The sequence below is a fragment of the Leptodactylus fuscus genome, chromosome 4 (assembly GCF_031893055.1).
Source record: "Leptodactylus fuscus isolate aLepFus1 chromosome 4, aLepFus1.hap2, whole genome shotgun sequence".
In the NCBI taxonomy this organism is placed as follows: Eukaryota; Metazoa; Chordata; class Amphibia; order Anura; family Leptodactylidae; genus Leptodactylus; species Leptodactylus fuscus.
The window spans coordinates 161,476,208-161,502,843 of record NC_134268.1 but is presented as its reverse complement, the minus strand read 5'-3'; the positions used below and the strand labels follow the sequence as shown (position 1 = coordinate 161,502,843).

The window sequence follows — 26,636 nt, the reverse complement described above, 5'->3', positions numbered from 1 at the left end:
AAGCGCTCGCTTCCTGGCAGCCGGGGGTCTACAAATGTAAGCACTCTGGCATGTTTTCAGAAAAAAAGACATCTGTTAAGAGGCTTGATAGTGCATTAGAAAATAAGGCAATGGCTTTATGTGAAGCTGTCTAATATGTATAATATGGCAGAGCTGATCTCATGTCTGCTACAGCCCTGTAAGAATGCTATTGTGTTTCTGAGCTTATTCATTGCATTTCCATATCCAATATCCAATTCACTTTTCTTTCTGAACATATATAAGCTGTAAAATTAAAACCAGCTGCAATTCAGTGGATAAAGCCATAATTCCTAAAGATGAGTCTTCGTACGCGTTAGATCTTGCCATTGTCCATTTCTGTCAAGATTAAATAAAAATATTTTCTGAGAAAGCTGGGTAACCGCTAAGATGGCCACCATTATGGCACCCGGACCTCTAATTGGCCAATAGACCTAGATTTTTCCCTCCCCAGCTGTGATGGCTGAATTATTAGGCATATATTCCTTTCAAGTCACTAGGAAAAGATATTATAAACTACTGGTATAGTAGCTGTAATAGTGAATACATTGGATAGCATTGAGCTAGGGAGCGATTGTTACAAGTTTTATAGTAGTCCATAAAGTATTCCTCCAGTTAAAGGGAACCTGTCACATGGATTTTGGTTTAACTGCCCATCACCTATACATGTGATATGTAGGGAGTATTCCTGGTTTTTGACAACTATGTATTGACAACTTATATTGCTAAGATTTGCCCGAATTCTTTGACTTCCAGAGGTCCAACTCCTGGGAGATTCAAGAATTCTGAAACTGTGGGCACATGGTTACTTTGGGGCTGCAATTCTTAGTTTTTTTTTTTTTACTACACAGATGCTCTTCACCCATTCTCTATACATGGATTTACATTCATTTGAATGGGTCTAGGTGCAGTTTGACCCAGCCAGATGGATAGGACACCATAGTAAAAGGGGAAAAAACTTTCCATAAAGCTGAAGCCCCACGTTGCAGAAATGAAGCTTTTTTTTTTTTTTCTTGCATTTTTGTAAACCAAAGCCAAGAATGAATTGAGTAAAAGGTAGAGGTATAAGAACTTCCTATATATTTCCCATTCCTTTAGCAACCATTCTTGAATTTGGCCCCAAAAAAAAGGCAAAAGAATCTGCAACAAAAAAAGCTGCGTTTCCATGACATGGGGCTTTACCCTAAAACAAGAAACTGTGCTGTGGCCATTCTGATTGGACTAGTAGGAGTCCCAAGGGTCGAGCCACCATTATAATGGGCATATCCTGGCAGTATGCTGTCTAGTCACAAGAGAGGAATACCCTTACAATCTATATTATTTAATGTGTTTCCTCTTGATGTTCTAGAAGATGCAGAAATATCTTTGTCACACTTTTCACTTCCTACTGATTTGATGTTTGCAGGCTGCTGTAATGTTATCTGTTCTGACAAAACGGGAACACTAACGAAGAATGAGATGACGGTAACTCACATATTTACAGCAGATGGGATTCATGCTGAGGTATGTGGCTGTCCTATTGGTGTACAATAATGTAAAGTGCCTAAAATTCTCGGGGGGTGCGTTTACACTACTGCTGCTGTCGGCCCCAGGATTTCCATCCTAAACCCTGGGGAAACTGGTCAGGGGACGGCTTGCTAGCGGTCAGCTTTAAAACCCATTCATCTGAATGGGCTGTTAAAGGTAACCGCTGGAGTCCGCCTGCAGCCTCTCCGCCTGGATAACTGTCATGTATGACCTTGTGTCCATGCAAAAAAAAAACAAAAAAACAACTTCTCTCTATTACTATTCTGATACTGTATATAGATATTGCCATCATCACCCCTTCAGTTAGAATTGTTTACATTGAGCAATCTGGGGGGAAAAAAAGCCCTAAACGTGTGACTGTTCTTCAGTCCTACCTGTAGAATTTGCTCCTCTCCACTTCTCCCCTGTTTTTGACTTTTCATATGAAGATCTGCTTAGATAAATCTACATACTAAGGAGAAGGGAAAGCCTATGAATAATATGGCAGTGGTTCTCTACCCTGCCATGCACCCCTTACAGGGAATTGGCTGGGAGTAAATTTGTTGTAAACCCAACCCAGTACCTTTATAGAGGTGATTCTACAGCTTGAAATAGGCCTCTGTTATTCCGCTTTGAAGCCCCCCCCCCTTTTTTTTTTTTTTTTTTTTTTTTCAATGTAAAGTCATTGTTCTATTTATATACATATTGGGGGCATGCCTTGGCCTTCTTGGGGTTTGGTTTCAGCTCTAGATTTTTAGGTAAAACATTTTTTCTCATTTGCATATGAGAGAAACGGGGAGTTACGGAAAATTTATATATATATATATATATATATATATATATATATATATATATATATATATATATATATATATATATATATATATATGTATTTGCTGCTTCAATTTCCAGGCTGTGGCGTGCACACTCCCGGGTACACTTACCGTGCCTTTTATCAACTAAATTAAGAGCAATTCCCTAGTACATTGAGGAGAATCCATTGAATGTAACAATTTACAAACCGTTCCTCTAAATATTGTAAGCTCTTGTGGAGGTTGAATAATAGTGGTCCTTAAAGTGGACATTAGGGACCCAGAGGTGCAGGGTATACGGTGTAAATCAAGTCCAAGTCTGTGGTTACTTACATCTACTATATATCTAATTTAATAGGTATTTTGATAGTCTTTTTATTCCTTAATTTATGTATTTTTTATTCATTAAGGTTTCCGGCGTTGGCTATAATCGTTTTGGTGAGGTGACGGTTGATGGCGATATAATTCATGGCTTCTGCAGCCCATCAATAAGCAGAGTGGTAGAAGTAAGTATTATTTGTTGTCTGTGACTAGCAGCCTCTGCTGTGTTGTCAGGCTGATTAATACTGGGGCCCAGGCCTGACCTGCACACAGAGCATTGCTTATATAAATGAATTTATTACACTGGTTCTTGTAAAACATTTATCACAATGACCTTCTGTATAGTTAGTGTATTATTTATTATGAGCGGCTGGAGTACATCTGCACCCTGCCTGTGCTCAAGTTAAGGGGAGGGGGAATATGAAGTATCAGAAGACTTGGTAGATTGTGTAATATAAAATATCAGATCTGAAAGGAGTAAGAAAGGGTAATGATAAATAGAGACTATATTTCTTGCTTTCCCATTATTGACTGTCATAGAATGAGTTATCGTACCTCTCATCATGTCTTACTATGCACTTTGGCCTGTAATTCATTAAGGCTGAAAACTTGGATCACGAGAGTAAGCGTTCCGTCAATACGTTTCTAATTGAGTGTAAGCAGTCCGGAGGACACTAACTATATATCCATATACATTTGGAATAGTCAATACCCGTAGCTGTGCAGTCCATAAGTTTCATCTGGTCAATGCGGCCAAGGTTGATAAAACACTGCAAACAAGGATTGGCTTCTGTGCACAATGTGATTTATATATAGGGATCACTAGGATTTCATCTGTTGACATCTTATATATTGTATTCATGTTTAGGATAGATCGTCAGTATGAGACGGGTAAAGGTCTGACCCTGGGCAACAGCTTTCAGATGAGTGATGCAGACCAAGCATAGCGCCATACATTGCATAGTAGCCATGCTTGGTATTACAGCTCAGTCCCAAATATTTAAATGGTACTGAGCTGTAGCATGGTTGTGTGACCAATGAATGTAACATCACTGACCTGAGAAGAGAATATTCTAGGGATTGTTTGATATTATAATCCGGATTAAAACAAAACAAAAACCTCACATTTTAAACCCCCCTGAATATTAGTATTTGTGAATATCAATCACTTGTCAAGTATGAGACTGCAGAGCTGTATTGATCTTTAATGATTTGTTGCATTATCATACAGACTGTGGATCTAAATCAATATTTACATCAGCATGAGATTATAGACAGACATAATGTATGTAAACGCAAAGCTAGCGGCTACTAGTCAAGCTACATGGGCTATGAACATCTTATTCGGATGCAAATCCCTTTTGAATTTTTAGTGCAACCTGTCAGAGAAAAATGCTGCTTTCTCTACTTATGGGGCTGTTTTTTTCTTCTTATTCTCACTCCTAAACATTCATTCTAAAATCCCTCCTGGATTCATCATGTTAGAGATAGATGCACTGCGGCTTACTGAGGTACATATAGAGAGAGGAGAGTAAAGGAATGGCTAGGAGTCAAGTGAGAAAAACCAGCACAAACCAACATCTAGTTAGAAAAAAACAAAACAAAAAAAACTTACAACTCCCTTTTTCATTAAAAATCCACTATAGTAAGCACATTTTCCTGTACCGTATTTGTTCTGAGAGAAAATAGGGGGTCCCTTGTCCAGAATCTCACCCCCCCCCTCCTATGAAGATCTTGTCCTATGATGCATCACTCAGACATGGATGTGAATGGGCACTCTGTATTTCTTCATTTCTCTGTGTTGGTGCTACATGTAAATCGACCCATTTTTCTAGATTTCCCCACATATTACTTTGCATGATGGGGATCTCTGCAAGGGGAGGACATTTTGTGATCAGGTTATTGTCAAGAGACCATCCTGAGAAGTAGGAATTGTCTAAAGTGGTGAACATGACACAGTCTATCACCAGCATGAAGTGCCTGTGCCAATTCTTTTAATATTTCAGTATATATGGTAAATTTGTGATGTGTATGTATATTAATATTATTTATTTATATTTATATTTTATTTTTTCACTTTTTACAGGCAGGATGTGTTTGTAATGATGCTGAGATCAGAAATAACACCTTAATGGGCAAGCCGACCGAGGGGGCTTTAATCGCTCTTTCTATGAAGGTAATGAGACCCAATGGCCTCGGGCATTTAGTGGTTTATCTCTCGATCCTGCTCTTCTCTTCTGAGTGGCTGCAGTCTGATAGTTATGTCTGCGATCCAATGTATAGATGTTACAGGTTTGAGATCAAGAAATAGAAATCTGCCTGTTAATCCACACTAACTGTATTTAACATTCACAGTGTTTATACATAATTTTATTTACTTATCTATGAGTGTTCAATAATCCTGAATATTTCATTACATAAGGGAGTGTATGAGCTTTTTTTTTTTTTTTTTCCTATTCAAACTCTGTAAGCAGCTTCATCGGTTTATACCTGAAATTCCTCTTAAATATTATTCTTTTCCCACTTTGCATGATTTTTCTTTTCTTTTATTCATATCTATTCTTTACAAGGAAGTACAATTGCCTGTCTAAGACACATTTATTGTGGCTGTATGCCACCTGGAAAGCTGAATGCAGTCTGTCTGCCAGAAAATGAATTAGATACTATCAACAAAAGCTTTGATTTCGGGTGGCAGAAAACTGGCCTGCATATGTGCGCCGTGCCCGATAGTGGATGACAAGTAGGATAGTAGCAAAGTCTGCAGACGTTTGCAAGGTGATCTTGGCAGATTAATATGTAATGAGTCATACTATGCTACAGGAAATAGAAATATCTATATGCGTTATTTTTTCCCAAGGGTTACAGAATGTATTGCAGCGTCTCTACAGACATTGGGCTGTTTGCAGGATATTGTCTCAGAATGACCCCCTTGGATTTGAGATTCTGTTTTATATTTTCTGACTTTGTTTCGAATACATTCTAGCCATACAAAGCAATACAAAGGTCCAAGATGACCTTAAAATTTAAACTAAGCAAATATTGAAAGTGGCATGGAAGCTAGGTCATAGCATAGGACGGCTTTCGTCTCTGACAACCTATTACTAAAACCATAAGTCTGTCTCTGCCGATGTTTTGTTGCAGATGTAATTTGGATACAGTGAAACCTCCAGAAGGGGGGCCACACGGTGGCTCAGTGGTTAGCACTGCAGCCTTGCAGCGCTGGAGTCCTGGTGTTCAAATCCCACCAAGGGCAGAAAACCATCTGCAAGGAGTTTGTATGTTCTCCCTGTGTTTGCATGGATTTCCATCCCATATTCCAAAGACATACTGATAGGGAAAAATGTACATTGTGAGCTCTATGTGGGGCTCACAATCTACATTTAAAAAAAAAAACAAAAAAACAAAACCTCCAGAAGGCCACTCCTTTGAGACCCCCCCCCCTCCTTAGGGTGCATTCACACAGAGTTTTGTGGCACTGTTAAAACAAAATCCCATTGAGTTCAATGGATTCAGTCTTACACGTGCTACACATTGTAATCAATGGGTAAAAAATCCTCCCATTGAGTTCAATGTGTAGCACACATAAAACAAAATCCCATTGAGTTCAATGGGTTCCGTCTTAACAGTGCTGCTTCTTTACACAAGTTTTGTGTCAAAAACAGCACCACAAAACTCTGTGTGAATGCACCCTTAGTTTTAAAGACTAATTTTTGTTTGTTCTTGTTCAGTGACTGATATTTTTTTCTCCAATTAGACTTTATGGACGATACCTGTGTATGAGCAGACCACCCCATTTTTTGTTTCTTTTTTTTTTTCTTCTCTTTGAGAAGACCACTACTATTAAAGTCAGTTTTTCTGTGCAAATTTGGGTGGCCTGCACAGAGGTTTTGCTGTATATACTTAGTTCGGTTGCAGACTGACATACATCACTTTTTTTTAAAGGGAGTCTGTTAGAGATTCATGCAGCATGAACTATGGGAGAAGTGTCCTGGAGGATGCTCAGATTTATACCAGTAGGGAAAGACTTGTCAATTAAGCTGACCAGGGTGCGGAGAAGCCCACCTCCTCCATTCCCAGATCTTGACTGCTTTCTCTGCTGCATTTTAATGTAAAACAGTTGTTTGTAGGAAGGACAGTGTGAATGAATGGAAGTTATATCTGCATATGTCATGGCTGCCATCTAGTGGCCAGTAGAAATTTTATTTATTTTTAGTGTGTTTTTTCTCCAAATGCATTCTTAGGCCGGGGCCCCACAGGATGTAAACGCCTCGATTTGCCCACAGCGAGACGATGCAGGAAAAATTGCGGCGTTTTACAGTGCAAGCAAAGGGGATGGGATTCATGCGAATCCCATACCCACTTTGCGGGAAGAAAAACGCAGTGCGGACACGCTGCGATTTGCAAAGCCGTTGCAACTTTGCAAATCGCAGCATGTCAATTATATCTACGGAAACACCCGCGGCTTTCCTGTAGATATAATGGGAAGAGAAAGTCCGCGAAGGAAAACTCAGTGAACTTTCTCTTCAAAGCGCTGCAGAAAGAACCGTAATGCGTTCACACAACAGTTCTTTCTGCAGCACTTTAGCGCTGCGACTACAGCTTGTGGAGCCTTAGCCTTAAGGCTCGTACACATCTGCGCCCGGGGTCTGCGATTTCAGGCTTCCGTTTCCTGCACAAAACAGGACAGGGGACGGAAACCTGCAGGCGTAATTCAAACCCATTCATTTGAATGGGTTTGAAAAGTGTCCGGCCGTGGGCACCGGGGAGGGTTTTATGCTCTCTGCGGCAAAAGTTTTTTTTTTTTTTTTTTTTTTAATCAGACACAAAGTCGGACATGCAGGACTTTGTGTCCAGTTATTTTTAAAAAAATGTTTCGCTGCGGAGAGCATAAAACGCTCACCGGCGCTCACGGCTAGACCCGGTCTGACAGGTTTCCATCTTCTGCCGGCAGAAGACGGAAACCTGAGTACGGAGACCGAACACTGATGTGAACCCAGCGTTGCTAATAGGTGTTAGTCTCTTATAGCCATAAAAACGCTCTGACTTGTACTACACTATACCTGCATGACATCCAGTATGCTACCACAGACCAAATCAGTGCCTGCCTCCATTTTTTTTCTTTTGCTGCTGTAAGTGTACAGATTAGTATTGGTATAGTAGTATTTGTGTTATGTATAATGTTTATGTATAGCATAGAAGTAGTATTGAACCTGCACGTAACTTATAAGAACCATGCAAAATATACAAAGGCATTCTGCTAAACCTGTAACATTTTAAGCAAAATGAGCTCCAGGCCAGAACAATGTATGTGGATCTATTTAGAAATGCACTGTTATTTTCATTGTGATCATTAGAATAATGAAGTTGTTGCTTGCAGATGGGTCTTGAGGGACTCCGGCACGACTATATCCGGAAGGCAGAATACCCATTCAGCTCAGAACAGAAGTGGATGGCTGTCAAGTGTGTGCACAGGACTCAGCAGGTTTGTGGTTGTTCTCCAGCACTGTAAAATGCTTCTAAAATGAGTTGACATATATAATGCTTTGGCAAACGTATCTAGATTATACACACCTATATTATATATTTATAAAATATATAACTTTGTTCTCATGAGTTACAGTTGAAGCTTGAAGAGTTATTTTTGGTCTCCATATGGGTAAGGACACAGTTTGATTTCAGGCTTGTTTTGATGCAGTTTTTCAAGCCAAAGTGTGTACCATAGAGGGTTTGGTGGTACAAGGGTAGATGGTATTTCAATTCACTGCTGGTTTTGTATTTAAAAACTGCACAAAAACATGAATCTGGATCCTTACCATAAGGCTGCTTGGGACCCCCAAAATGGAATTACTGAACACATTGACAAGCGATGAGCTTATGAAAGCACATGGACCCCATAGATTGTAATAGTGTCCATGTGTTTTCCGCAAGAGTCCTGCGGAGATAACAGTACTTCAAGAACTACTTTCCTCTCCGCATGACTCGTGCGGACACTGTGTGGGAAAACACACGGACCCCATTATAGTCTATGGGGTCCATGTGCTTTCAGTTCTCCCAAAGTGGACTCCCCGAACGGTATACCGAAAGCAGATCTGAACCAGGCCTTAGACAATAGACATGCAAATTGTCTATAGGTGTATGAAAAACTACAATGTGCATGTTAAGTGTGTTAGTAACAGTTTTCTTTGCATTTTTAAGGACAAACCAGAGATTTGCTTTATGAAAGGTGCCTATGAGCAGATTATTCAATACTGCACAACATACAACAGCAAAGGTCACAATTTACCTCTCACTCAGCAACAAAAAGAGCTATACCATCAAGAGACTGCATACATGGGCACAGCAGGTCTTCGAGGTAAGGAGTCATTACAAGAACATTTTTGTTATTACGGGGATCCCTCAAGTTACAATATTTTCTGTACACTGTATAATGTTCATTCTTGGTCCACTGTAGCTTGAAGCCAAATTTCAATATAAAAATGTCAGAGGCTTTTGGCTGAAGGCACAAGTGACTGGCTGAAGACCAAGCTGTGCCTCTTAACATTGCAATGCCCATAACACTGGTATGATGTAAATGCATACTCTCTACAGTACTGTATGGCACCTTATGTATATACTTCTGCCAGGATGAGTTGCTTCTTTGGTTACCAAGTCGTAGCAACTCCATTTTATTCCGGTTCACTGGATGAACAGGACACTCAAAAAGCTCCTCCTGTTTGCAGTATAGAAAGTAACTTATATGGTTTATATGTATGGCTCCTATGTGGATCCATGTGTTTCTACACTTTGTGTAGTCTGATTCTGTAGTCCATAATGCTGTCCATTTGTCCCTGAGGGCGGGTTCACACCTGTGTCCAGTCTTGGCTGTGCAGATTTCCGTCTTCTGCCTGAGGAAGTGGACAGGAGACGGAAACCGGCAGTCAGTTTTCAAACCCATTCACTTGAATGGGTTTTCAAAGTGAGCGCCCGTGAGCGTCTTCTGCCTCTGCGGCGAAACCGTTTGTTTTTTTTTTTTGTTTTTTTTTTTAAAACCGGACACAAAGTTGGACATGCAGGACTTTGCGTCAGGTTAAAAAAAAATGGTTTTGCCGTGGAGAGGCATAAGACTCTCACGGGTGGACACTGATTGCCGGGTTTCCGTCTCCTGTCCAGTTTCTCGGGCAGAAGACGGAAAGTGGAGACTGAGCGCGGGTGTGAACCCCCCCCTAACTTCTACCAAAGATTTGTAAGTAGAAGAATACTGATGAAAGCATGACTGTGAAATGAAATGTAGATCTTGTATGTAGTGTGTAACCATGGAGGTTATGTAGGTATGCATTGATGCTGTAGCCCTTATTGGTCTCCATCCATTAATAAATTTCAATCTTCTTTCCTTGCAGTTATTGCATTGGCAACTGGTCCAGAATTAGGACAGCTTACGTTTCTTGGCTTGGTGGGAATAATTGACCCTCCTCGAACAGGCGTAAAGGAAGCGGTCACTACTCTTATCCGCTCTGGTGTCGCAATTAAAATGATCACTGGGGATTCACAGGAAACTGCTGTGGCTATTGGTACGGAGAGGAATGTTAATACTATGTTGGACTGTAATGGGACCCTTGAGCATGGCATCAATTGCAGCTTCATTTTGTTCATAGATGTCCTCCGAGTAGTGCTAATGTTAAGATGTCGGCTGGCAGTTTCTTTATAAATCCTTTCATTATGTTGCGGAGATCATATTAAGTGGAGCCATTTACTGCAAGCTCCTTTTTACATTAAGTGCTTTTTTACATTGCTTGACTTGTCAAGGTCGATTGGCCTGTTCAAGTATATGCAATAAAATGAACGTGTGATTTACTAATAAGGGCTTTCCAGAGAGAACCGTGTCTGTTTCACGGACTCTCCACTGGATTATCAAGTGCCTTTTTCTCATTAAGCTGGTTTTATTTTAGTGGATTAAACTCGCTCTGCGTCCCTGCCTGCCTTTTAGAATGGCTGGAGAATTATTGACACTACTCATCGAATCACGATTCCTGATGTGTTTGACCTGCAGAGAAACACTGCCTGTTTATTTTACTACAGTAGCAACAAGACATCTGTCTATAGGACATCAATAAGTCTGGCAACGCAGAAGTGCACACAAAAACAAATCTTAGGTTCCATTTAAGCATTTTAAGTATCAGAGGGGTGACTTAGACTTTGGATGGTGCATATACATGTTATTTCTAATTCCTGTCACTTTTAATAGTAATTCTAGTACTAATAAACACCAGGTTATAGGAGATGTTCCCTTTAAAATGAATCTGTCGCCTATTTTAGGCTCAATATAGGCTTGTGTTACCCTTCGTTCACATCTGCATTTGGTAGTCCACAAGGGGACCCCCGAACGGAATACCAAACGCAACTACAAGCGGTGTGTAGGAAAAGCGCACGGACCCCATAGACTATAATGAGGTCCATGTGCTGGCTGTGCGCTGCCCGCACGAATCATGCGGACAGTAAAGTAGATTGTGAACTACTTTCCTATCTGCATGACCCCTGCAGAGATCTTGCGGCCAGCACACGGACCCCATTATAGTCTATGGGGTCCGTGTGCTTTCACTGGCACACTCCTCTTGCAGTTGTGTTTGGATTCCGTCCGGGGAAGTCCGCATGAGGAACGGAATACCGAACGCTGATGTGAACGAGGTCTTAAGGCTAGTTCACACGTGGGCAAAGAGGCTGATTTTGACAGCGGATTTCACTTTAAAATCAGCCCCTTTACAATGGAGCCCTATGTGAACAGCTAGCTTTTTTTTTCTGCTAGCTTTTTTTTCTGCTAGCTTTTTTCATCTGCTAGTAGAAAAAAGAAGTGACATGACCTTTCTTCAGGCGTTTTCCGTCTGAAGAAAGCAATAGAAGTGAATGTGAGGCGAAAACCGCGCGTTTTTTTTGCAAAAATAACCGGCGCCTTTTTTTTTTGCAAGCGGATTTTTCAGCCCATTCTCTTTATGGGAGGGGAAAACAGCCTGGCTTTTTTTGGAAGCTGTTTTTACAAAAAAAAAGCTCCAAAAAAAGCTTCCTAGGGGCTAGTTCACACGTGGGCAAAGGGGAGGTTTTTGACAGCGGAATTCGCTTCAAAAACCTCTCCTTTAACATGGTGGTCTATGTAGACCACTAGCTTTTTTTTTTCCTCCTAGCGTTTTCCGCCTGAAGAAGCGACATGACCTTTCTTCAGGCGGAAAACGCCTGAAGAATTGCATAGAAGTGAATGGGAGGCGAAAACCGCGCGTTTTTTTGCACAAAACGCGCGGTTTTCGCCTGCAGTTTCTATAGCACATATAGGAAAAAAAAAAACCCTAGCGAAAACCGCGTCAAAAACCGCGTGGAATGCAAAAAACAGCGTCAAAAAAACTCCCTGAGGTTTTTTACCTCGCACAAATAAGCTAGGCGGTTTTCACGTGTGAACTGACCCTAATTAGGAAGCGTTTTTTTTTTTCAGGACCAAAATAAGCCAGAAGGTTTTTACGTGTGAACTAGCCCTTAGCTGACACTTTTGACCTTCACTGTATAAGTGTGGGCCTATGTATGGGCACATTTTACATATGTGCCAGGACCTTTTCCAGTGCTTTTGGCAAGTTAACACTGTAAACACAGCATGGATGCATGCTTAGAAAGGGTTTCTAAATCACTTGGCTTTTAGGGTGTCAATTTAAAGTGTTCTCCATATCCAACACTTCTTGAGCAGTGGGTGTAGACCATTACTAATCCATTTGCACATTTTATTCACTGCAGCACCCAGGTCACCCACTGTGCACAGAACCTCAGCCCCACACTTTTTTTTTTTTTTTTTTTTTTTTGTTACAAACCAAGGCTCTGGAGTCGCAATCGATTCATTGTATAATTAAAAATAATGAATCGGAATATAGTTATTAATATTATATAATGAATTACAGTTCTAGTTTAATCACTTTCTTCTTTTAATGAAAGTGGACTCTTACAGCTTGTCTGACCATCTCTGTCCTACCAACTCCACAGCCCTGTTCTCTATCAACCTAGCAGACAGAGAAGCTACTTAATGTTCATAATTGTATAAGAACTACCGTATTTTTCGGACTATAAGACGCACTTTTTTCCCCCCAAATTTCGGAGGAAAATGAGGGTGCGTCTTATAGTCTGAATGTGGGTGGAGGAGTGGGTTTGCAGAAAGCCGCGCTACTGCCACCGCTGGTTTTCTTCAGCGGCAGGAGCGTGACAATCTGCAGGCCCCGGCAGCTAAGACAGTCCCCGGCATCTGCTGTAATAGACCGGCGGATGCCGGGGAGTGTCTTAGCTGCCGGGGCCTGCAGATTGCCGCGCTACTGCCACCGCTGGTTTTCTTCAGCGGCAGGAGCGTGACTATACTGCAGGCCCCGGCAGCTAAGACACTCCCCGGCATCCGCCGGTCTATTACAGCAGATGCCGGGGACTGTCTTAGCTGCCGGGGCCTGCAGATTGCCACGCTCCTGCCGCTGAAGAAAACCAGCGGTGGCAGTAGCGCGGCCATGCTGCTAATCCTCTCCTCCTCCGCAGGTCCCAGCAGTTTAAAGTTATCCCCGGGGCCGGTCCCCACCGGCCCCATACCTTTAGTGATGCAGGCCGGCTCCTGCACGGCGAGGCCGCAGGAGCCGACCTGTTCCGATGACAGCCGGGAGCCTAATGAAGGCTCCCAGGCTTGTCATAGATATATATTACTATCGCGGCTGGTCTATGACCCTCCGCGATAGTAATGTATAGAATCTCCCATAGACGGCAATACACTTGTATTGCCGTCTATGGGACTTGCAATCAAATGATTGCAGGTTCAAGCCCCCTAGGCGGGGGATAATAAAATAGTAAAAAAAAAAAAAAAAACACTTAAAAAAAATATAATAAAAAATTAAAAGTTCACCTCCTTTCCCTAGAATACATATAAAAGTATAACATTACTGTGAAACATACACATTAGGTATCCCTGTGTCTGAGAATGCCCGGTCTACTAATATTTTTATGTACAGTGAACGTCAAAATCAAAAGTGCTAAACTGCCGGGTTTTTCTCTCTGTTTTGCCTCTGAATTAAATAAAAGGTGATCTAAGCAATAAACATTTCCCAAAATGGTATATCTAAAAAGTACACCTGGCCCCACAAAAAAACCGCCCTATACATCCCCGTACAGCTGCAGGGTCACCTGTCAATGTGGCCTTGCAGCTGTTCCAAAACTACAACTCCCATATATTAAATATTTTACCATTTTTTGCCTGAAAATTTTTTTTCCCTAATTTTCTCCTCTAAAACCTGGGTGCGTCTTATAGTCCAGTGCGTTTTATAGTCCAAAAAATACGGTACTTCATGGCCTAAGCGCGTTACATCTGGTGTCCCTCAGAACAAGCAACTGTCCCTCACTGTGATACTTATTTGTCTCCACAGCCAGTCGCCTTGGCTTCTATTCCAATGGCCTGCAGTCCCTTTCTGGAGAAGAGGTGGATACAATGGACATTCAGCAGCTCTCCCACATGGTACCAAAGGTCAGTAAATTTGCACAGCAAGGATGTTGTTGCAACAATTTTCCCTCATTACGGGACAGAACAATGTTTTCTGCTTTCTTTATTTTAACAATTCCATTTTATTTTTATATTCAAGGTTTCTGTGTTTTACCGAGCCAGCCCGAGGCACAAATTAAAAATTGTTAAGGTAACTTTTAATCCATATATTTTACTAATGTACATTTTATTTTGTTTATTTATGTAGCGCCAATAATTCCATAGTGATGTATTATATATGTAAACCCTTTCACAAATACACAAGTACAATAAACAGAAGACTTAAATGGATGACTAACCTGATACAAGTAGGAAGGAGGACTCTGCCCACAAGGGCTTACAATTAGAGATGAGCGAGTAATGTTCGGATCAGCCGATCCGAACAGCACGCTCCATAGAAATGAATAGATGCACCTGGTACTTCCGCTTTGATGGCGGCCGGCCGCTTAACCCCCCCACGTGCCGGCTACGTCCATTCATTTCTATGCGAGCGTGCTGTTCGGATCAACTGATCCGAACAGTACTCGCTCATCTCTACTTACAATCTGTTTCTAGTTTGCAGAACTGTATTTCTTGCTGGAGTATCTACATAAAAAAGGCTTTTAGCATATCCAATTATTTTGCCATGTATCTGAGACCTCAGAAGTACTGCTTTATTTGCCATGGTTTTTTCCATTATACTTTTACCACCTCTCTTCAGATGGATTCCATCTTTCAAACTTTATTGAAATGAATGGGAGGCAGAAAATAAAATTTTATATATATATATATATATATATATATATATATATATATATATATATATATAAAAAAATATATATTAGTTTTTTTTCCCCCTATATCCTAATAAGGAATATGTATAATGCCTTTAGGAAGTACTATTAGCCCTGCAAAAAAACAAACTCTTGAGAGAGAGAAAAAGAAAAAAAAAAGTTTATGTAGTTGAAAGTTGGGGAGGGAGCGCATAAATAATAATAAAAAATAAAATAGAAATTCTAAAACAAAATACTGCTGCAGCAAATGGGGGCTGCAGGGGTAAGGTCAGTATTCCCATATAAATGAAGTGCTTTGTGTCTACTTCAGAGCCTACAGAACATTGGTGCAGTTGTTGCCATGACCGGAGATGGTGTGAACGATGCAGTGGCCTTAAAAGCGGCTGACATTGGGGTTGCAATGGGCAAAACTGGAACAGATGTCTGTAAAGAAGCTGCTGACATGATCCTGGTGGAAGATGATTTTCATACAATTATGTAAGTGCTAATTTTAGCCATTTTATTTAAAAAATGGCCATTTTACTTAATACTTGATGCATTTTTCTGTCTATTTTTATCAAAGGTTATTCAGTACTTCACAAAAAAGAACTTATGTTTAGATTGCTAAAACTTAATGTCATATTGATATATGCTGATGGTGTCTAATGTTCAGCTGATACTGTATATGTTAGAAAAGAATCTTCTTTCCTGGTACCACAAGTATAGCCGTATCTTACTCTTGAGCCTCTCGATCCAGCTTCTGCTGGATGATTTCTCTGGGTATGTTATATGATCTAGTTAACAGATCTATAAAAGCAATCTAAGAAGTTAGGATGAAATGGCACTGACGGCGCTGCCTGCCAGGATTCATTACTCATAAGTGTGTTATTACCGAGATGCTTGTATGGCTACAACATATTCATTTCAGGTAGAGCTTGTATCGATCAATGTCCTTTAGCTTGTCATTGAGACATTTTCATTAGCACTTTACAATATCCTGTGCCGAACACTAACAGGATATGAAATGACTTTCATTTCAGGTCAGCAATTGAAGAGGGGAAAGGAATCTACAACAACATTAAGAATTTTGTTCGCTTCCAACTTAGCACGTAAGTTCAGGGTGAAGGTAACTACGTTGGTGATATTTGCATGTTAGTAGACCACTGAACCCTCGCGGCAAGGCAGATGGAAAACGGATGTATGAATGATACACCTAATAATAATAATAATAATTATTATTATTATTATTATTATTATTATTATTATTATTAATATATATAATAGGGAATAGGTACAGAATGATTTTAAAAACCTAAAAATCTGGAGTGCTAATTTAATCCTACTTCTTCCCTTCATCCACATCCTCTAACTGCCCTTGGTGGAAGTTGAGATATAGATAGATATAGATAGATAGATATAGATAGATAGATAGATAGATATAGATATACCGTATTTTTCGGACTATAAGACGCATCTAGGTTTTAGAGGAGGAAAATAGGAAAAAAAATTTTTGAAGCAAAAACTGGTAAAATATTTAATATATGGGAGTTGTAGTTTTGCAACAGCTGCAAGGCCACATTGACAGGTGACCCTGCAGCTGTACGGGGACGCATAGAGTGTTTTTTTTTTTTTTGCGGGGCCAGAAGTACTTTTTAGTTATACCATTTTGGGGAATGTCTATTGCTTAGATCACCTTTTATTGAAAAAAAACCGGTGGTTTATGACATATGATCTTCTACATATATATATATATATATATATATATATATATATATATATTTCTAGGGACAGGAGGTGATTTAGAACTTTTATTTATTTCATATTTTTATTATATATTTTTAAAGCTTTTTTTTTTTTTTTTTTTTTACTATTTTATTCCCCCCCCCGGGGCTTGAACCTGCGGTCACTTGATCGCAAGTCCCATAGACGGCAATACAACTGTATTGCCGTCTATGGGACATTCTGTGTATTAGTATTACGGCTGGTCATAGAGACCAGCCGCAATACTAATATAGCCGTGACAGGCCGGGGAGCCTCATTAGGCTCCCGGCTGTCACCCGGACAGGTCGGCTCCTGCGATATCGCCGCGCAGGAGCCGGCCTGCATCTTTACAGGTACGGGGGAGGCACAGGTTCGGGGGAGAAGGGGCCGCTGATACTGACCCGGCATCCGCTGTACTAGAGAGGCGGATGCCGGTGAGGGATAGACGCCGGGGCCTGAGACATCGCTGCCCTGCCCTGCATGAAGCCAGCTCCCGCTGCTGGCTTCATGTAGGGCAGAGGAGCGCAGCGATGTCTCAGGCCCCGGCACCTGTAATGGCGTCTATCACTTGCCGGCTTCCGCCTCTCTATTACGGCGGGTGCCAGGCGCCACATTCGGCCTATAAGACGCACCCTTCTTTTCCCCCCAAATTTGGGGGAAAAAAAGTGCGTCTTATAGTCCGAAAAATACGGTATATAGATATATCTCCCTATATTATAAAAATGAATGTCTGTCCGTCTGTCCGTCCTCTAATGCGAACCAAACGACTGGACCGATCTTCACCAAATTTGGCACAGAGATACTTCAGGTATCCGGGAAGGTTTAAGATGAGACTCCAACTCGCTCGGACGTACCGTTGCTGAGATACAGCATTCCAAACACAATGCCCCCCCCCCCCTTAGCCAATACAAACCTGCAAGTCTTTCACTCATATTCCAACTGCAATACACATGGTCACTCCACATACACAACCCAACACTGATATCCAAACTGAGATACACGCATCAGAGGATTAGATACACAGATTAGCACACAGTATCACACGCCAGAGGATTAGATACACGCGTCTGCACACAGTCCCACAAACCAGAGGATTAAATACGCGCTTCTGCACACAGTTCCACATGCCGAAGGATTAGATACACGCGTCTGCACAAAGTACCACACGCCGGGGGATTGGATACATGCGTCTGCACACAGTACCACATGCCAGAGGATTGGATACACGCATCTGCACACAGTTCCACACACCAGAGCATAAGATATGCACATCTGCACACTACCACATGCCGTAGGATTAGATATGTGCATCTACACATAGTTCCACATGCCGTAGGATTAGATACGCGCCTCTTCACACAATACCACACAGGGGAGGATTAGATACGTGTGTCTGCACACAGTACCACACTTTGGAGGATTAGATACATGCCTCTGCACACAGTACCACAAGCCAGAGAATTACATACACGTCTCAGCACACAGTGCCACACGGGGGAGGATTAGATACGCGCATCTGCACACAGTACCACATGCCAGTGGATTAGATACGCGCATCTGCACTCAGTACCACACGCCAGAGGATTAGATACGCATGTCTGCACACAGTACCACATGCCGTAGGATTAGATATATGCCTCTTCACACAATACCACACAGGGGAGGATTAGATACATGTGTTTGCATACAGTACCACACTTTGGAGGATTAGATACATGCCTCTGCACACAGTACCACAAGCCAGAGAATTATATACGCGTCTCAGCACACAGTACCACACAGAGAGGATTAGATACACGCGTCTGCACACAGTACCACATGCTGTAGGATTAGATACGCGCATCTACACACAGTTCCACATGCCGTAGGATTAGATACGCACCTCTTCACACAATACCACACAGGGGAGGATTAGATACGTGTGTCTGCATACAGTACCACACTTTGGAGGATTAGATACATGCCTCTGCACACAGTACCACAAGCCAGAGAATTAGATACGCGTCTCAATACACAGTACCACATGCCGTAGGATTAGATACACGCCTCCTCAAACAATACCACATAGGGGAGGATTAGATACGCACATCAGCACACAGTACCACACAGGGAAGAATTAGATACACGCATCTTCACACAGTACCACACGCCAAAGGATTAGATATGCACGTCTACACACAGTTCCACACGCCGTAGGATTAGATATGCGACTCTTCACACAATACCACACAGGGAAGGATTAGATATGTGTGTCTGCATACAGTACCACACTTTGGAGGATTAGATACATGCCTCTGCACACAGTACCACAAGCCAGAGAATTAGATACGCGTCTCAATACACAGTACCACATGCCGTAGGATTAGATACACGCCTCCTCAAACAATACCACACAGGGGAGGATTAGATACGCGCATCTGCACACAGTTCCACACACCAGAGGATTAGATAAGCACGTCTGCACACAGTACCACATGCCGTAGGATTAGATACGCGCGTCTGCTTACAGTTCCACATGTCAGACGATTAGATACGCACATCTTCACACAGTTGTACACGCCATGGGATTAGATACACGCGTCTGCATACAGTACCACATGCTGTAGGATTAGATACGTGCGTCTACACACAGTTCCACATGCCGTAGGATTAGATACATGCCTCTTCACACAATACCACACAGGGGAGGATTAGTTACGTGCGTCTGAACACAGTACCACACTTTGGAGGATTAGATACATGCCTCTGCACACAGTACCACATGCCATATAATTAGATACGCGTCTCAGCACACAGTACCACACGGGGGAGGATTAGATACGTGCATCTGCACACAGTACCTCACGCCAGAGGATTAGATACACCTGTCTGCACACAGTACCACACGCCAGAGGATTAGATACGCGCGTCTGCACATAGTACCACATGCCGTAAGATTAGATATGCACGTCTGCACACAGTTTCATTTACCAGAGGATTAGATACGTGCCTCTTCACACAATGCCACACGGGGGATGATTAGATACACACATCTGCACACAGTACCACACCAACAAAGATTAGATACTTGCGTCTAAACACAGTACTACACGGGGAAGGATTAGATACAGCTTTACTCCAGGTATCCATAACAAATGATCACAGGTTTTTCACTGATATCCAAAATGAGATACACATAATCACATGATGCTTATGGACATACACACAAACCACATACAAAATACACCAGTGCAAAATTGGACATTTCTTATGGGACCACTACACAAACATAAAATGTAATATACCCGTGCGAAGCCGGGTCCTCCCTCTAGTGTGTGTGTATATGTATGTGTGTGTATATATGTATATATGTGTATATATATATATATATATATATATATATATATATATATATATATATATATATATATATATTTTAAACTCCATCTCTAATATATAACATTTTAGGTTAATGTATTAAATAGAATTTGTGTTGAAATAGAATCTGCATTTTTGCTGCCACTGCAACACAATGTAATACATACAGAAACCATGGCTCCATGTTGTTTTTTTTTTTTTTTTTAGTGAATGTATCCTTTGTAGGAAATTTTTAATCGTTATTTTCAGGTCTTCAAAATCTGCTGCTAAAATTAAAGAAAAAATTGTGACCTGCCTGAACAGCCCCCTATAGAGCCCCGAATGTGTGTTTTTTTTTTTTTTTTTTTGTTTTTTTTCCCTTCCTTTTGGGGGGGGGGGTGTGGTGGTGGTGGTTTAAAGATCTTGTAAGCATCTCTGTTAATATAATGCTATAGCCTATTCATTGTGTTCATTCTTTATATTTTTTAGGAGCATTGCAGCCTTGACTTTAATATCTCTTGCTACATTAATGAACTTTCCAAACCCTTTAAATGCCATGCAGATTTTGTGGATTAATATAATCATGGATGGCCCGCCTGCGCAAAGGTAAGGAAAGCTGAAAGAAATTGGAGGCAAACAGGCAGGCTTAATAATATTCAGTGCGAAAGAGGAAGCGTGAATCCATGGCGACAGGATAATGTGATGCATCCGTATTAAGATCCCCACATTCTCCGAACTGTAAGATTCCTCATTGAAAGGCTGCAATTCTTGTACAATTGTTGAACACATTAAAGACTTCTGACAATGGGAAGAAAAAAAGAAAACCCTGAATCTATAAACTCGACAAGTAGATTGTTACACAAACCAGAAGTGATGTGCTGGCATGGAACATTGTCTCATCAGAAATGATTCCTATCAGAAAGTGGCTCCCAGAGCAGTCAGCTGCTCACCCCAAACCCACTCTCGCACCCCCAGCAAATGACTAATTTTGAAAGCTGATTCCACGTCCAGCCAGATGGCATTACACAATGGTCTTTTAGAGGACATCAAAATGGGATCTGCTCAGATACGGGTCATAGGAAGTGGTCCATGTCAATATGCTTCTAAAACCTACTTTGGTGATACATAAATAGATGGATGGATAGATAGATAGATCTATTATTATTATTTTATTTTTTTTAGATTGTGAGCCCCAATGTACATTTTTTTTTTTTTTTTTTTTTTTTTTTTTTTTTTAAATTCTTATCAGTATGTCTTTGTAGAATGGGAGGAAATCCACACAAAATGGGGAGAACATACAAACTCCTTGCAGATGTTCCTGGAGGGATTCGAACCCAGGACTCCAGTGCTGCAAGGCTGCAGTGCTAACCACTGAGCCACCTTTTTAGTACAGTGAATAGTAGTGTAGTGAAGGGTGAGATCACTCATCCAGTGTATTCTTCAGTTTCTTTAGCTTCCAGATGGTACCCCCTGCTGATCATGTGGTGCAGACTGACCTGCCGTTTGACACACCAGCCAGAAGTCACTGGTTTCTATGTGAGTCTATATGTTACACTTTCATAGATTTAAATACTAAAAGTGACTTCCAGCTGCTGTGTGACTAGGCAGGTCAGTCTACCAATCACATGAGAAGCCAGGGGGCCTCTTCACTTGACCAGTAGGTCCTTCAGCTTCTGATCTTGCCCTTTATTATACTACTGTATGCCCCTGTACTAAAGGGTTGAGGATTAAATAACTCCACACTTCAGTGTTTATGGATAGGAGTTGTTGTTGTGGGATAACCCTTTCAAGTTAATACCAGCAATAACTTCTGATGCCAATCTTAACACTAGACTATGGGTGACGAGAAGCAAGTACTATTGTTCTTCTACTTGAAGTTACTTGGTTGTAGATTTCATGGTTGTATACCATAATCTATATCTGCCCTTTTGAGCTGCTGGCTCCTTCTCTTGTCTCCTTTTGGTTTGACATCTCATATTTACTACTAGTTATCTTCAAAGACATGGATCTTTATCCAGGATGTTAGGCTCTGTTTATATCATGCACTTATGTGTCTATTTGGATTTTAGACCAGACACACAGACTTGTTATACAAGTCATATAGTTACACAGGTAGCTTGTTGTAATAGTCTATCTACACCTAGAAGTCTGAAATAATATTAATAATAATAATAATAATAATAATATAACGTGTGTATGTATATATGTGTGATTTATCTATATCTATCTATTCTATCTATCTAATGTGTGTGTATATAAAAATTTTATTTATTTTTTTTAAAAAGTAGAGTTTGATCCTTATTGATGATATATTTTTGTCTTTTAACTTGTAAAGCCTTGGAGTGGAGCCGGTGGACAAAGATGTTATAAGAAAGCCACCAAGAAACCTGAAGGATAGCATCCTCACCAAAAACCTAATTATCAAAATTCTGATTTCTTCTATCATCATAGTATGTGGCACATTGTTTGTCTTCTGGAGAGAGGTACGTTCTATCTATACATGGCGCATCTTTTTCTTCTACGTTTTATATATTTCATTGTTCAGACCAACCTGCTTATACTCACTGAAGAAACGAAGGGTAAATGTGTGTAAGGTCCACAAATCTAGTTGTACCATTAAATGGTGTTCATTTTTATTGTTTATGTTAAAGTATACCTGTTATTTCAGGCGACTTTTCAGAAGTCATACATGGTGCTTCTCATGTACAATTTTATGACTTGTGTATGCCATGATTGTCTTTCAATTGTTCGTTCCCTCGGGCTCTGCTTCTGAAAAATATATTATACTGCTTTGGCTTATTTGGACATAGACCTGAAGGGAGCAGCAGCAGATGCATGGGGGACATTATAGAGAAGTAATGACCAGTGGAACTGTAAATGGAGTATGGCAAGACAGAAAACTTCTGCAGCATTTCTATTTTACTTTTTCATCCACCCCTCTCCATAGACTTCTATGGGCAGCATGTCACCTGATCCCTCAGTGAGCTGACAATACATCTAGTTTCAAGATAAGTTTAGCAGTGAATTGGGAGAAGTTAAACGGTTCAGGAAGAAGCAAGTTAGCTAGGGGGTTAAAAAAAAAAATAAAGTTTCTCATAAGAGTGCGACCATGCAATAATCAAAAAATAAAACAATTACAAGTATTAACATTGGAGAGAAAATACTGTTTTTAGCTGGTGTCTGTAATGAGTATGCAAAATGCATGTGTAGCTTTAGACCGTTTTATAACGTCGCCTCTTGTTTTATTTTTCAGCTTCGGGATAATGTCATTACTCCAAGAGACACAACAATGACCTTCACATGCTTTGTGTTTTTTGACATGTTCAATGCTTTAAGCTCCAGATCACAGGTTAGATAACTTTCTTAACCTTGTCCTAAATTTCGCCCAAAGAGATGAACTGTCTCTGTAAAGTTATTAAAAAAAAAAAAAAAAAAAAAAAAAATCTTTTAAAGGGATCCAGTTGTTTTGAGTCTTGATAGTTCCTCATTTTCTGGTTGAAGGCTTCATAAGAATTTTTACAATCTTTCCTGGTTCTAGGTTTGGTAAATCCTGCCCAGTGCCCCCTATTGGCCCTGATTGATGGGTTAGCCTTAGCCAACTGCACTACCAGCTCCATTCAGATCTGAAAGCGCTCCACACATGCGCCAAAGGCAAACTTTGTGATTTGGAAGTAAAACAATAAGATTCCACATGTCTACATATGGTCTAACCAAGCACTGGGTGTATTTGGATAGGCATACTTCACTTGAGATTCCCAATAACAATACAGAAAAGAAATAGAAGTAACTGAGAAAAAACATTGAACATGGAAATTTGTTGGGTATCGTAAACCGTAGCATATATATGACTCAGACTGTACCATTTGCAATTCAGAAGGTAAACTCCACATAATGGCCATTTTCACATGGTTTTTGGTGCAACTTTTCAAGCTAGTTCCACGGTGTGGTAGAAGACATTATGCCATGAAAGAGCTCAGAACCAGAAAAAAAGGACACTAAAAAATTGATTTTTTTTTTTTTTTGACATTTTATATTCTGAATATATAAGGTTATTTTTTCCCAACGTTAAATATTGATTCAAGTGTTTTATGTTTTTTAGACCAAGTCTGTCTTTGAGATTGGTTTGTGTAGTAACAAAATGTTCTGCTACGCTGTCCTTGGATCCATCATGGGCCAGTTACTCGTCATTTATTTCCCTCCTCTACAAAAAGTTTTTCAGACTGAAAGTCTCAGTATTCAAGGTGAGCAAGAATATCTAAGTGGGAAATGGATGAAAGGAAAATGCTGTAAAGACATCTTGAAAACTGGAGATTCAGGACCCATGTTAGTGAGTGGTGGGATCTCTAGGGATCAGATCCATAAGTATCTGTCTGCTGTGAGATAACACCTATAAATAAGGCAGTATCTTTTGGACTAGGGTTGCATCATGAGTTTAGGTCAAGATTCCTGTACACTTTTTTTTTAGATCATAAGTAGGAGAAAATCTTGAGCACAATAACTTCCCCTAAAGGAATAGTGCATTAATATTTATCCCTCTCCCCTGTATTGGGGTCCAATCCCCATATTGATCTACAAGGTGTACAAGAGAATAGATCTATTAAATGTGATGTTCTAGCCTAAAACGGTGTTTATTCTGTATTTGATCTTAGAAACAATAGAATTGAAAGGACTAGTTTCACCTGTTGGTCTTCTGTCCGCTTTGGCATAGTAATATTGTATTATAAGCCTACAATACACCACTTCTTCATGGCACCCATCTTCCTACACTTGGTTGGTGGGACCAGAGTGGTTGATGGTACTTGTGGATACAAGCATCCCAATCTCCACAAATACATGGACAATATGATGTATTCAGCAAGGAATCTGAATCTGGAACCAGGGTTATTTGTCACAATGGATATTGTTGGCTATAAAAATCAGACTTGCATGATATTTCCAGAATTTTGTCTCTTCCTGACTTTTTATATTCTTAAAATAACTAATGGATTCGGTAACAGCTTCATCTTCAGTCTGCATAATTTATACCATTGACATAATTTTATCTTTCAGATCTCCTGTTCTTGATAGGACTTACATCGTCTGTATGTGTTGTGTCTGAAATCATTAAGAAAGTGGAACGCAGCCAAGAGGGGCTCCAGAAACGCAAAGGATCGCCATCCTCTTTGTTTCTTGATGTATGATGCATATTGCATTGTTTTAAACTGCAAATGGAGACGTATGGCTTCAGTTTTAAGGACTTTCAAGTTGGAACTGTGGTGGCAGGATACGGTGCATCCCCAGGGGCCACACACACGGAGCATGGGGCTTCTAACAAGTGTAGCTTAAATATGTTTGGAACCATTTAAGTATTGACAAGGTCTTCTGAGGTTTTCCAAAAGTGACTTAGAAAAAAAACAAAACACAAAAACCTGAAAAACAATCAATCATTCTGTGTTTGGTTTCTGCCTTCTCTCTCCACCAAAATGTAGGTTTGAGGGTTTTGTAATGTTAAACTGCTTACTTCTGTAGTTGACGATTCTTCTTTTTTTATATAAATATGTACATAATGATATAATTCTATTCCGCTTCATGGTGGGTTTTTATTACAAAACTATGTTTTTCTAATGTTTAGAATGCTGTTGAAGTGAAACGCACAGCACGTGCCACGCTTCTCATGATCATATTTATTTCCCGTATCATGCCATCGACCTGATTCCAAATGTTTGACGTTGCCCTCGAAGATTAGAGATGTGCACAGCTAACCACTGTAGTACCAGCTTCTTACCTCTATTATTTTGGTTTCCAATATCCCTTTAATTTAGATGCTGCAACTCAGAGTGGCGATAGGCAGACATGGAATATCGCTGCTGGGCATCCGTGCACTAGGAAATGCTTCTGAAACGTTCCAGGACTACTGTAGTGATACAACTGTTAGGGTTCAGGTTTTATTGCTATACTGTAATATTGTTTTGAGATTGTATGGTTTTGTCACTTTTATTTTCTGATGTTTGCACAGCTCTAATTGTACTATATCTTGGTTACTGTCTTTCAGCGCTATTTCTTTAATCATATTGTACCTCACCTGGCTGATGTCTATAAATTTTGAACTTTCTTAAAAAAAAAAAAAAAAAAAAAAATAATTGTTACGCGTATTTCATTTTTAGACAGCTTCTCTGCCTGAAGATACTATATTGTTATAATTTATAGGCAAAAGTGAAAGCTATACTTCTTAATCCATGCTTTACACTGTCACCATGGTTTCTATAAATAAAGTTTTCCAGGATCAATATTGGTCTATCCTAAAGATAAGCCATCAATTTTCTGATGTGCAGGGGGTCGGGGGGACAGCTTTTATCACCCTCACCAGTGTTCGGAGGAACTGAGGAGCTTGTGCCAGTGCTGTGACCTTTATGACCTTTTTCTATACATATGGAGTAAGGCTGGGTTCACATCTATGTCATCTATCACAGCAACCACCGAAAATCAACGTATGAAAAAGTGCTATGTTTTCGTCCAGCGGTTTCAGTTTAAAACCACTGATAGTTAACAGATCTCATTTATAGTCAGTGGGGTCCTACAATGGATCAGAACAACGGCCACCCTGGCACAGATGTGAACATAGTGTAATTCTACATTGCG

At 40.4% G+C, this 26,636-nt stretch overlaps 1 protein-coding gene across 2 annotated transcripts in view; it reads left to right on the top strand.

Moving 5' to 3' along the window:
- Window positions 1-26,099, top strand: part of ATP2C1 (ATPase secretory pathway Ca2+ transporting 1) — a 115,553-nt gene extending 89,454 nt beyond the window's left edge. For both annotated transcript variants that reach the window (XM_075271294.1, XM_075271293.1), the window contains exons 13-27: window positions 1,424-1,521; window positions 2,747-2,842; window positions 4,744-4,833; window positions 8,035-8,139; window positions 8,853-9,009; window positions 10,034-10,204; window positions 14,057-14,154; window positions 14,270-14,320; window positions 15,253-15,419; window positions 15,962-16,030; window positions 20,508-20,624; window positions 22,354-22,501; window positions 23,272-23,367; window positions 24,118-24,259; window positions 25,068-26,099. In XM_075271294.1, coding sequence (XP_075127395.1) covers window positions 1,424-1,521; window positions 2,747-2,842; window positions 4,744-4,833; window positions 8,035-8,139; window positions 8,853-9,009; window positions 10,034-10,204; window positions 14,057-14,154; window positions 14,270-14,320; window positions 15,253-15,419; window positions 15,962-16,030; window positions 20,508-20,624; window positions 22,354-22,501; window positions 23,272-23,367; window positions 24,118-24,259; window positions 25,068-25,198 — 1,736 coding nt within the window. In that variant the 3' untranslated portion in view covers window positions 25,199-26,099. The remainder of the gene's footprint in view (window positions 1-1,423; window positions 1,522-2,746; window positions 2,843-4,743; window positions 4,834-8,034; window positions 8,140-8,852; window positions 9,010-10,033; window positions 10,205-14,056; window positions 14,155-14,269; window positions 14,321-15,252; window positions 15,420-15,961; window positions 16,031-20,507; window positions 20,625-22,353; window positions 22,502-23,271; window positions 23,368-24,117; window positions 24,260-25,067) is intronic.
- The last annotated feature ends 537 nt before the right edge of the window (window positions 26,100-26,636 follow it).